The 13,216-nt window shown below is 35.6% G+C and overlaps 1 protein-coding gene across 3 annotated transcripts in view; it reads left to right on the forward strand.

Moving 5' to 3' along the window:
• The window catches only part of spire1b (spire-type actin nucleation factor 1b), a 73,390-nt gene that overhangs the window by 6,017 nt on the left and 54,157 nt on the right, over positions 1–13,216 (forward strand). For all 3 annotated transcript variants that reach the window (XM_030157887.1, XM_030157886.1, XM_030157888.1), the window contains exon 2: positions 4,389–4,417. In XM_030157887.1, coding sequence (XP_030013747.1) covers positions 4,389–4,417 — 29 coding nt within the window. The remainder of the gene's footprint in view (positions 1–4,388; positions 4,418–13,216) is intronic.

Genomic DNA, 13,216 nt, shown 5'->3' on the forward strand with positions numbered 1-13,216 from the left:
CCATCACTTCATACTCCAAACGAAATCCGATAATGGACTGGAGCGTCTAAACCAGGTTTTTTTTTTCGATTATCGCATTTCTTAAGTGCATGTAAATTATCCAATTACTCCCAGATGTCGGACTTTTATGGTCATGTAAACAGGCTTAATGTCAGATCTAGAAAATTATTCATGAAGTGGCAATGGAGGGAAGATGGAAAAGGATTCAACTAAAGATCCACAAAAATACTTTTAACCCCTTTAGCCCCCCCTTAAAAAATTATATTAGGGCTAAAAAATTATATTAATATTCATCTACTGTAAAAATATAATAAATCAGGACAATGGATGTTTTTTTCAACTTTTGCTCAAAGTTTAGACCCTAATGCTAATAAAAGTACATCAAAAGTGTATTTTAGTGCAAACTTTAATGTTCAAACATGATTTTTAATCTTTGTGGGGTGAAATATACGCTATTAAAAATCTCCAACACGAACAGTTAATTTATGCATATCATCGTCAATCCAGCCGAAAAAAAAACAGGCGAGGATAAAAAATTCTAATTTCTCTTTTAGTTTGTTACAGTTTACTCAGGCATAGTAATAGATACAATATTTTAGACAATGGGAATAGATTCTGTGAGGTCTCTAAATGTCCATAGACACCAGTCTGTAATTCCAGTTCTTTACCATTAATCAGCCACAATCAGAGCTTAGTTCTGCCAATGCTGAGTTTGTAAACATCCTATTAGTGCCTATTAATCGGCCAAAGTGCAGTAAATAATCAGTTTATGTTGTTTACAAAGCAGCTACATCAGTTTCTTTTTGTTTAATTGGACTCATTAGTGCTCTGAGTTACAGATCAAACGTCACTCACCAACAAGAAGACATACTGTATATTCATATGATACAATATAAATCTTATTAATTAATTTTTTTTCATGTAAAGGCCTAGTTTGTGAGATAGTTTGAAAGTCAAATGGCAGAAATGGAATATGTTTATCATAATTATGTCTTAATTTGTGTATAATCATGAAAAAAATTGGCATAGTGTTCATGGATTCTGTTATGTTTTTACACTGTTTTTCAGAAGTTTGGAAAAATGTAGTCTTTTATTGTTTTTGAGACACATGCATATATACTATAAGTCAGTGGTTCCCAACCTTTTTTGGTTCGTGACCCCATTTTAACATCACAAATTTTTGGCAACCCCAGACATTCAAAACGGAGACATTGTTTTTTGGTAAAATTTATTTGTTTTTGATCATGTAATAGTTTGCAATACTATGTTGCAAATAAACAATAATTTTAGATGACATTTAGTCTATATAATGTATATTATTATGGATGGAGGCAGAAAAGCCAGGTGTAGATTACTGCACAAAGTGAGAATTAAATTTTTTTAATGTGCAGTCAGTCGAGCTTGTATTTACAGGGCTGCAAATGAATACTGTGCAAACAATGATTCAAACTATGAATTAGGAAAGAGCTGCAGCATCTGAAACGGACCACAATGAACATTTGACAGATAAACAGAACCACAGTGCTTCAGTTTCAGCTTCACAGTTTGTCATGTCTTTTATGGATTGGGATTGTCTCTCTCAACTCACCATATATTTTTTATTAGTACATTTTTTTTGTTTATTTTTATCAACTGCTAGAAATTTCAGACGGCCATATTTGAATTCCAGGTGACCCCACGTGGGGTCCCAACCCCATTCATTCATTCATTCATTTTCTGAACCCGCTTTATCCTCACTAGGGTCACGGGGGTCGCTTGGAGTCTATCCCAGCTACTTACGGGTGAAGGTGGGGTACACCCTGGACATTTCGCCAGTTGATCGCAGGGCTGAACATATAGAGACAAACAATCACTCTCGCATTCACACCTATGGGCAATTTAGATTAACCAATTAACCTATTAGTGCATGTCTTTGGATGGTGGGAGGAAGCCGGAATACCCAGAGAGAACCCATGCAGACACGGGGAGAACATGCAAACTCCACACAGAAAGGTCCCACTGGTGTTGGAATCGAACCCAGGACCTTCTTCTTCTGAGGCAAGAGTGCTAACCACTGCACCACCCAACCCCAACCCCAAGGCTGAAAAACACTGTTATACAGGGTGGGGAAGCAAAATTTACAATGAACATTTAGTTGTTTTTTCTCAGCAGGCACTACGTCAGTTGTTTTGAAACCAAACATATACTGATGTCATAATCACACCTAACACTATTATCCATACCTTTTCAGAAACTTTTGCCCATATGAGTAATCAGGAAAGCAAACGTCAAAGAGTGTGTGATTTGCTGAATGCACTCGTCACACCAAAGGAGATTTCAAAAATAGTTGGAGTGTCCATAAAGACTGTTTATAATGGAAAGAAGAGAATGACTATGAGCAAAACTATTACGAGAAAGTCTGGAAGATACTATTAAAGAAGAATGGGAGAAGTTGTCACCCGAATATTTGAGGAACACTTGCGCAAGTTTCAGGAAGCGTGTGAAGGCAGTTATTGAGAAAGAAGGAGGACACATAGAATAAAAACATTTTCTAATATGTACATTTTCTTGTGGCAAATAAATTCTCATGACTTTCAATAAACTAATTGGTCATACACTGTCTTTCAATCCCTGCCTCAAAATATTGTAAATTTTGCTTCCCCACCCTGTAAGTCATTAACCTCCAAAGACCCAGGAAATGTCAGCAAAGTACAAGGTTTTTTTGTGTTTTATTAAATAAGTGCCTATATTGGAAACATCATGATGCAACAGTTTTTTCAGATGCAGTTTTTAAAATCTTTATGGAATGTCCTTGGCGGTGGACAGTTTTCTTTTCTTTTTTTTTGTATAAAGTTGTGAAACTCTTGTGGACAGAAAACCCATAGCTGGATCTGAGGAGGTTAAATATAACACAATGAATCTGATTAAATCAAATCAAAAATGGACTTTTCAGCCCCAAAACTATTCCTCTTATCGTCTTTATTCGGCAAACATCACACTCTCCACTTGATCCATACGTCAGCGAGGTGTTCATGTCTCCTGATGCAACTTGGTCATGAGCTGATGTCAGAGCCGCTGTTATGTCGGGTTACCGCGCGTTACAACACAAAACAGCCGTTTGTTAAGGAGGTCGTCAGTGAGCGGGATGTTTGTTCATTAGGTAAAAGCTGGAATGCCATCGCCTGAGGAAGAATTAAAGTGGGTCTTCTTTTGTGAAGGAGTGCATTCATGGATAGAGACTCTGTGGGGAAGAGTTCTGTCGTCATCAGTCACATTCTGCTCAGAGAATAGAGTAATTAAAGTCAAACAGAGGTTTTATTAAAAGTGATCCAGTTTCATAATGATAACTACAACGCAGAGGGATTAATTTAGGGAAGAAGAGAAAATGTCTTCATTTATAGTGAACTGCAGACAGTTCGATGCCACAGAGCAGAGTGAACACTTTTTAGATTTTATTAATTAAAATAAGGCTGAAAAAAAATGACCAAAACCTCAAATCCTGGTATCAGAGTTTATATCAAGTACTGGTTGTTTTCCTTTTCTACTCCCAGTGGCAATTCTAATTATTTTTTATATAACTTGGATCTGGTGAACTGTCTCAGCTCTAAGAAAAAGACCTATTTACTCCTCCTTTTCTTCATGTTTAATCAGTCTATTTTACTGTATTATTGTTATTGTTTTGTTAAAATGCAAAAATGTTTAATTAAAAAGTTCAAATCCTAGTCTTGGTCATGTCATATTCAGATAATTATATATGCATCTGTTTGTAGATTGATTTTTTTTTTTTTAATTTCATGCTGGATTGTACTAAAAGTGACAAAAAGAGACTCTATTTCTATTTTACTCTACAGTACTTTTACTGCAAATTGTATTGTTTACATGCGACTAAATGTGAGGTGCTATTGCTGCTCACATTTGGATTTACACACTCAAAAATTAAACCTCACTGATATATAATTATTTATTTTATTCTCAACCAAAATTGAACTGACAAGATAGAAAATATTAATAGTATAATAATGGTTCGATATGAAAAAAGGTAACCAGAAGGCAGTTTTCAGCTATAATGGTAACAAAAATGATTCTTTTTCTATTGTGTTGGACTGATATCGGTTGATATTGGTTGAATGAAAGGAAGAAAAATCAGACATTGTTGGAAATTAATTTTATTAGAAGATTCTGAACATCTTAGTCAAAGTAATAAATAACTAAATAAACCTGGAGCTGAACATTAAACTAACTCTTAATGGTGATTCTAGTTTGTTGTAACTGTTATTTTATTTTCCCTTAATGTCAATAGTTCCTTTTGAAGTTTTGTAACAGAATTATGTTATATATTTGCACTGAAGTGTAATGTATGTTTGAGCTTCTTAAACCTGCTCTAATCATAATTCTGTTTCTTATTTCAGGTAAATACAGCCCTTGTACAACGACAGAGGTGAGTGACTCCACTGTTTTATCTACCGTTCTGCATTCATTTAAAGTAAAACTAAATGATCTCTATGTAACTGTACACGTCTAAGTGGAATATTTTGATCACGAGTGGATTAGTTTCAGTAGTTTGGCAACATTTGTGCTGTTTTTGTGGATTACCTCAAAGCCCCTTTTCCACCAACATTCAGGAACTTTTATTACCAGGAATTCTTTTACCTGGTAAGAGAATTCCTAGTAATCTCTGTGTTGTGTGTTTCCACCTCAAAGTTCGTGGAAATTTATTCCAAATTTATTCAAGATGCTCATTCAAAGTTTAGATGAATTTCTCTTAAGTGTATTTGGGAAATATTTTCAATGAGGTCCAGGCTTATACAGATGGAAAGACAAATTATTATAATAGACTTATAGGAGTCCATTTTCCAAATGATCAAAACAGAAATGAAGCATGTAGAAATGGAACAAATAAATTTGCAGATGCTGGATTAAACATGGAAGGTGAACGGAAATCTGGAACGCTGCAAGTGTGTTCCACCAATCAGTGTTCTTCAGCACAAAGCCCCGCCCCACAGAATTCTTGGCAACCTGAAAATTCCCGCCCCCTACAAGGAACTTTTTTCCAGGGAAAGTTTGGGGTTGATGGAAATATTTTTCCTGCATAATTTCAGTGGAAATGTGCCAAGATTTTTCCAAATCCTGGATAAATTTGTAAATGGGTATTATCATACTAGTGTCTATAGGGATAAGGATGTGTGATATTATTATTATTATTATTATTATTATTATTATTATTATTATTATTATTATTATTATTATTATTATATTGATATTCATGTAAAATAATAATTGCTATATAGAGATCATAAGGAATAGAGATTTGGGGTAGGAGTATGTAAGTTTTTACTTCTTCCTACTCCTTTTCAAGCTTGTTTAATTTCATTTATTTATTTATTTTTAATTTTTTTTTTCCCTTTTCTTTACTTATCAACCTTTTATGTATCATTACTGATATTTTGTTGGTTGATGACAACTGACATTCCTGTTGTGGAAAAGTGGCTAAATGTTCAGAGAATGAATTCTGAGAACACATTCTGTGAACTAATCAGTTAATGAATGAAAACAAGGAGCATCCGGTAGAGAACATGTAGGTGTTCAGCAGGTAATGGCTGGTTTAACCACAACAATAGCGCATTTCCTCTGTAAATATTAGCTCTGTGCAGCTGGTTTCATTAGCCAGTTATAGTCGGAGCGTTCAGCCCCTCACAGCGTCGATTAAGATTAGTGGCCTCGCTGCAGGATTAGTTCAAGTGCAACAACTGATATTAGTGTGTGGTTGAAACTGTCATAAGCCCTGGGTGTGTGATGTGATAATCCTGAACTCTGCAATGCAGCGGCTGCAGTTCCCCCACTGCTTACACTAATACCTTTAATAAATAAAACAAGTTGTGATGTTTCTGCAGTGAGTTAAGGTTGTGCTGCAAACATTAGGACTCAGATGAACCAGACTGTGTGTTTTCAAGTGTCATTTCTGTGTTTCTGCGCCCACATGATGTCTGACATTTGGCAGAGTGAAGCCAAACTGGTGGCTTTTGTTGTTGTTTGACTTTTTGTGGGAATAATTGGATCATGTCATGACTTAAAATGTGATATGAGAGGCATGGATGCTGCATGATTAGCTTAAGGAAAGAGACCCATCTAGACCAGCTTTTGTCAATATAAAATTTTAAAAAAATAGTTTACTTTATCCATCCAGATGGAACCTGTGCATAGAGAAGTTATTGGATTTTAGGCTGTAGAGATGGAACAAATTACACTTATTCCTCAAGGATCTGTTTCACACCTGAATCTCTAAAAAACAAAACAAAACAAACAAGCAAATACATGAAAACAAGCATAGTTTTTACTTTAATGAATATAAAGTTAGAGGCTCCTGCACAAGATGAAACTAAGCTTTGTGATTGCTGTTAAGTTATTGCTCTGTATTGAAGTCACTGAAAAACATCTGAATAAACCTTAGTTGAGGCTGTCACTAACAACCTTATAGACCATAATACCAAAAAATAATAAATAATAAATTAAAACATAATGACAATGTACAGTTATTATACTGTTTATGGTCCTTAGCATGGTGCCAGACTTGTTGTAATACTCCATTCTTTGCTCTTTTACGTATATTTTCTGTTCTTTTGTATTATTGCTGTTTCTATCCAGTGCTACTATATATATTTTTTATATTTCTACCATAATCTTTACTTATTTTACTATCCCTATGCTGCTGTAACACGGCAAATTTCCTCATTGTGAGACTAATAATGGATTGTTTTGTCTTAATCACTGAATTATTCACAGAATTGTTGTCCATGTTCACCTTTAATTCAGCAGTTTTAAGTTTTGCCAGATTTTCAGTGTTTCCATTCAGGCTTTTTTTTTTTAGTACAAATTAAAAATCGCATTAAATGAGAAAAATAACAGAAAAAGTGATTTTTAATACACTGAATCACACATGTCTGGAGTGAACAAACACTTTTTTCACCACTGTACAGTAAAATAATGCATGAAGTTTCACACTAAAGACGTTTCTTTACTATCTTTGCATCAAACCATGACTTACTTAGCTTGTAAAATTATCTTTTAATTTGATAAACATCATATGTGTAACTGGTGGCACAATGTCTCTCACCACTGACATGCATATTTATATTATATTTCTGACGTGATGTCCCATGGGGCATAGCAGAAGGGGTGGGGTTTCAGCTTCCAATGGTTCATGGACTCATTCTTCAACTGTTCAGTGTCTCTGATACTGCACCACGCTAATGGTCTCCCCCTTCTCATTGATCATTTTAATATTACGAACTATACTTTCAAATATTGTATAAATAAGCCTAGAGAGACAAACGTTCCCATTATTGAGTTTCATCCCCAGGCTCCTCCTTCCCGTTATGTGTCCTCCAGCTGGTTTTTCTGATTGACTGGTTGGAAATGTCACCCAGCCAGACCCCCTGTGTGATGAGAGAAAATTCAGAGTTAATTAAAGGGCTGAATGACATCGCCCATCCCCTCCCAGCGTGTCCCTGTACTGTTATCATCTGCTGTTAATGGATGGTGTAATAGTGGTTCTACAGTGTGTTTTTATGCTCATTTTGGCTTTTCAGTTGGTGTGTTTGAAACAGACAGGACTTTTGGAAGAAATTTTTTTCAGTTTTGTGGTCAGAAACATCAGACGTAATCATTACAAACCACTTGATTTTGCCTTTATTTATCATTATAAGCAATAAAGAAACAGATGAAAAGTAGGCGCTTTTGCATGGAGTGTCTTACAACACTAGAGGTGTGAAGAGAGAGAGATATATTCAGTATAAAAGTACTTTAACAAAAACCTTTTCTATTTTCTGTTTCACAAAGGCCAGAAAGGAAAATCAGACTCAGAATACGTTATTAATCCCCGGTTGAAAATGTTGTGTGTTACAGTTGCTCCATGCAAGTATAAGAAGAAGGAGCAGGAAAGAAATGATCAATACTACAAAAATATACAGCTCTAGAAAAAAATGAGACCACTGCAAAATTATCACTATCACTGTCTCTGATTTTACCATTTATAGGTATGTGTTTGCTGACAACATTTCTGCCAAATTCCAAATAAAAATATTATTATTTAGAGCATGTATTTGCAGAACACGGCTCATGGTCAAAATAACAAAAAGATGCAGTGTTTTCAGACCTGAAATAATACAAAGAAAACCAGTTCATATTCATTTCTAAACACAATATTAGTGTTTTAACTTGGGAAAAGTTCAAACATCAGCATTTGGTGGAATAATCCTGATGTTCAATGACAGCTTTCACATGTCTTGGCTCTCCTCCATTACTGTTGGATGACTTTATACAGCTCCTGACATAGAAATTCAAGAAGTTCAGAAATGTTCCATGGCTTGTGACCATCCATCTGCTTCCAGAAGTTTTCAAAATGGGTTCAGGTCTGCAGATTGGGCTGGCCATGACAGGGTCTTCATCTGGTGGTCCGTCATTGATTGAACTGATTGATTGAATTGATTGTCTTTATTATCATTTGACAGTACAGAGTATATCAAATGAAATTAAGTTTAGTTAACTAATTAATAGTTTAGTTTAGTTAACTAATTAATGATTAGGGACATCAGGCCGCTGCTCCTAAGTGGAGCGCTGCCATAAACCCCTTTCTTCGAAAAAATTGCAGTGACGAACAGAAGATAATGCAAAGCACAAATATAAGACATCATACAGTCTTCACACAGTACACGTGGACACATGCTGGAATTTTTTCATGGATTTGAAGGGAATTGGGGGACAGCATGAACAATTAGGCAGACCACACCTCCACACCTTTATGGACCTAGCTGAGCCCAGGAGCATTGTCCTGATAGAAAAAACAGTCCTCAGAGTTTAGGAACATTGTCAGAGCAGAAGTCCAGTAGTTTTCAATAGTTATTTTTGGATTCCAGTTACTTTTTCGGTACTAATAGCACTGTTTTTGTCTGTTGTAAGAAGATAGTGATGGCCACAGTAGTGGTTTTTATACTTCTCCTTCTTAAATAAGACAGGGATCAGGTGTTTATTCAGTAGAATAAGGTGTGTTTGTGGTGAAATTCAGCAGACACAGGAATGGAATGGCTGCCATACATGCAGACAGGCTGATTTCACAGGAAATGGCAGTGGTCTCTTAATTTTTTTTCCAGAGCTGTATATATACATATAGATGTAAAACTCTAAACACACACACACATAAATATATTCTAAATATTCACATTAAAAACACTATATTAGAGCACAATTATGACAGCAATTTGTACAATTTGTATGAGACAATTATTATCAATATGATAAGTAAAAGAAGTCAAGTCCTTTCTAGCTTACCGGCTGAGAGGCTGTAAGCTATTGTTGTCATGCGGCGTCTGTCGTCTGTTACAAAACTTTCAATTGTCTTCTTCTCTGAAACTACAATTCTGATTGACTTCAAACTTGGTATACAGCTTCTTTATGATGATGTCAACAAAAGTTGGTGAAATTATTTGGATCCGGATCTGATTCTGGATTTGGTGCGACTTTGAAAAATTTCCCCATTATAAGAGATAGGAAGTGGATCGATGCAATAACTCAGTAAATATAAATGATATCCAGTGTAAATTTCTCCAGTCCAGCCCTGATGGGGAGATGACCAAAACATAATGTCTATATGCTGATCAGGATCTTCTTCTGGATCTGGGAACTTACGGAAAATTGAACATGGGCTCTTATGAGGAAAACATTTCAATCGTCTTCTTCTCCGAAACTCCAGTTCTGATTGACTTCAAACTTGGTATACAGCTTCTGTATGATGGTGTCCACACAAGGTATTGAAATTATTTTGATTCTGGATTTGGGGCGACTTCGAAAAAATTTCCCATTATAAGAGATAGGAAGTGGATTGATCCAATAAATCAGTATCAATGATATCAAGTTGGAATTTGAATTTTTTACAGATCTGATTGGAATATGACCAAAACATGGGCTATTTCTGTAACATAATAAATACACAGAACTGGGTGATAATAAATGGCATCTGGATACATTTCCCAAAGCTTTTAATTTGGCCGGTAAGCTACAGGACCATTGGTCCTATTTTTACATGTAGTTTCTGCTGTTTTTGACCTGAAAACAGAAAAATGCTTTTCCGTTTGCGGATTTTGAAATGAAATAATAAAAAAAAAAAAAACAGGCTGCTGGATATGCTTTGCAGAAATTTACATACGTCTATGATGTTTTTATGGGTTCTCTGCTGTGTTTTGCCTCCTCTTCCCAGTTCTCAAAGACAGTTTGCAGTCGTTTTCATGCTTTCTGAAGGTCCAATAGCGCTGTGATAACAGATGGACAGTGAATAACGCAAACTCACAACCGTAGTGTTCACAGTGGAGGCAGAGAATGTGAAACTTTATAGACAAATCCCCGCTAAGCAGCTTTGTACCAGCAATAACGGATTGACTGAGAAAACTACTGGCATGTAGTTTGAGTCGTGGATGCTTGGCAGTGAATCCTGCAGCGGAGGCATTCTGTTAACATCCAGCAGTGTGGAATTAGCCCACAGCTGGATGAGCCCGTACACATGTGTGGTGGTAGCTGACACACATTATCTCCACGTGGCTTCAAACAACATGAGCTGCAGCGAATGGTTCTGTTGGGAATGTCAGATGATGTTTTCTTCACAGCCAATGGGTTGAACTCACCACAAACAGACTGATTTTCTGCATTATCTCCATATGATATTTAAAAGCTGTTCGGTCTCCAGTCATTTAAACGTGATAATTGTGTTCTCCAGCTACACATTCCTGTGATTTCCTCGTGCTTTTTTTTTTTTTTTTCTTTTGTCGATGACCCCTGGACTCCCCTGTCCCGTGACGTTCTGGAACCTCAGACATTTGCGGATTATGTTTTTATCACATTCCTGGCTCTCACAGTCAAACTATGCATGATCTGTGCTCTCTTCATGTCTGAGCTTTGAAGTCTGGGCAGGGATTAGAGCGAGTGTCACATTCAGTGTTTAATATCAACACAAAATTCAGTCAAGAGTAATGAAACTGCTTCAATACTGAGGTCAGCTGATTGATGTGCGTTCACGTGGCCAAAAGGTATAAAGCAGCATAAAAAAAACAAAACAAAACAAAACAAAAAAAAAAACAGAAAGAGGGATGTTACAAGTGAGTGGATGGAATGAAAGAGATTAAAAACACCACAGGAGCATTAGAATGCATGTGCTTTTGTGGGGTTTTTTTGTATGTATTCGCTGTTCTTTATGTGAACCCATTTACCGCTGCTCGGTCATATGACAGTCAGAGGTCGCGGCAGTAACGTAAGCATCGCAGAAAAGAATCTGATGTGCGTTTGTTTGTGCTCGGGAGGAAATAATTCACCATCTTAACAATACGACGCCTGTTTGTCGACGTTACATTATTTTTACATAAACAAACAGCCTTTACTATTCAGTCATGTCTTTTCTCACAGCTGTTAGTGTAACATTTGTGGAAATTAGATTGACGCAGACAGGCTTTCATGACTCATGTACATTATATGGACAAAAGTATTGGGACATGCTGAATAACAGGGGTCTAGGATGCAAAACAATAACGACAAATGTCAAAATATAGTTTTATATTGAGATAAATATCCTTGCATTGCACTGGTTAGTTTTGTTTAAATTGTTATCTTTGCTTCCATACCATCTACTTTCTTCACATGTCACTTAGGAAGAAAAATCTCCCATTAAATTTTAAGAAAATATTGATGTTTATGAACTATATGGACAAAAATATTGGGACACATCATGGGTACAGCTGTAAGATGTCCTGTTCATGCTGATTTTAGATACAAACATCAATAGGGATAAACATTAATAGAGATGTGAAGAAAATAGATGTTTAGTTGTGGTAGAAAATTATTATTTACAGTCAGAACACAAAAAATATATTAGAAATTTAGAGGCAAACATTTAAAATCATAGTCATGGATTAAAAAAACAAAACAACAAAACATTAAAATCAACGTTGAGAGAAATTAAGTAAGAAGAGCCTGTGCAGATATTTTTATTCATGTGTTGCTTTTTTTTAACCTGTATTTTTGCATGTGGAGCCTCATTTTATTACTTTTTTCACTTGGGTTGTTTTGCTCATTACTACGTTACTTATTTTGTACTCTGCTTCTTTGTTTATTTTTGCGTATGGTACTTGTTTTGTAGTTTTTTCGGTTGAGTTTCTTGACTTTTTTTCCCATTTTTGTTCATTTTTGATATTTTGTCGCTTCCATATTTTTTTTTTAAATCATTATTTTATTCATTCTTGTTTCTATTTATTAAATTTTATGCTACTATTTAATGCTAATTTTGTTCATTTCTTACTTTGTCTGGTTGTCGAATCATTTTCATCACTTTATCTTTTTTTCCATAGATGTTTTTGTCACATCTCTCTATAAAACTGACAGAATAAACAGGATTGTCTTGTTTGTTATCGAGGCCTGGATCATCACAGGAGCAGTGAAGGATTCTGGGAGGTAGTTAAAGCAGATCTGTGTGTTTTCAATTGGTCGAAAGCTGTTCAGCTGAATTTATGCCTCAGAACAATCAATGCTGTTAAGAAGCAAAGTGAAACCTACCCAGATGGACTAACACTTAAATTGTGTTTTATCATAACACAATAACGGGTTTTAATAATATTCCATGTATCTCTCTTCCTGTTTACTCTCTCCGCTGTCGTGACCTCATTCCTGTGAACCAGTAATGAGGAAATAGAAGTGTTTCAGATCCCACATTGTTTTTCCAGTCCTTTAATTCTGACCAGTTTGTGCTGATCCTGGTAATCCTCTGCTGGTTGGCTAATGGTGATGGATGCAGGGCTGTTCCACTGGGTGCAGATCATAGATTTTACTCAGGGTTTAATTAACACAACTGGCTCCGATCTGTGAAAAATAGTGTGATCCAGACTAGCTTAAGAACGCTATGAGTCTAAATGGGGTACGTTTTATATCAGGGATGTCAAACTAATTTTAGTTCAGGTTCCACATTCAGCCCAATTTGATTTCCAGTGGGCCACATCAGTAAAATAATAGCATAGTAACCCATAAATAATGACAACTCCAAGTTTTTCTTCTTGTTTTAGTGCAATAAAAAACATTGAATTATGAAAACATTTCCATTTATAAACTATCCCTTCACACAAAAAAAAGTGAAAAAACCTGAAATGTCTGAAGAAAATTAAGTGCAGTTTTAACAATATTATGCCACGACTTATCATTTGTGCATGTG

Source organism: Sphaeramia orbicularis, chromosome 16 (assembly GCF_902148855.1).
Source record: "Sphaeramia orbicularis chromosome 16, fSphaOr1.1, whole genome shotgun sequence".
NCBI classification, from domain to species: Eukaryota; Metazoa; Chordata; class Actinopteri; order Kurtiformes; family Apogonidae; genus Sphaeramia; species Sphaeramia orbicularis.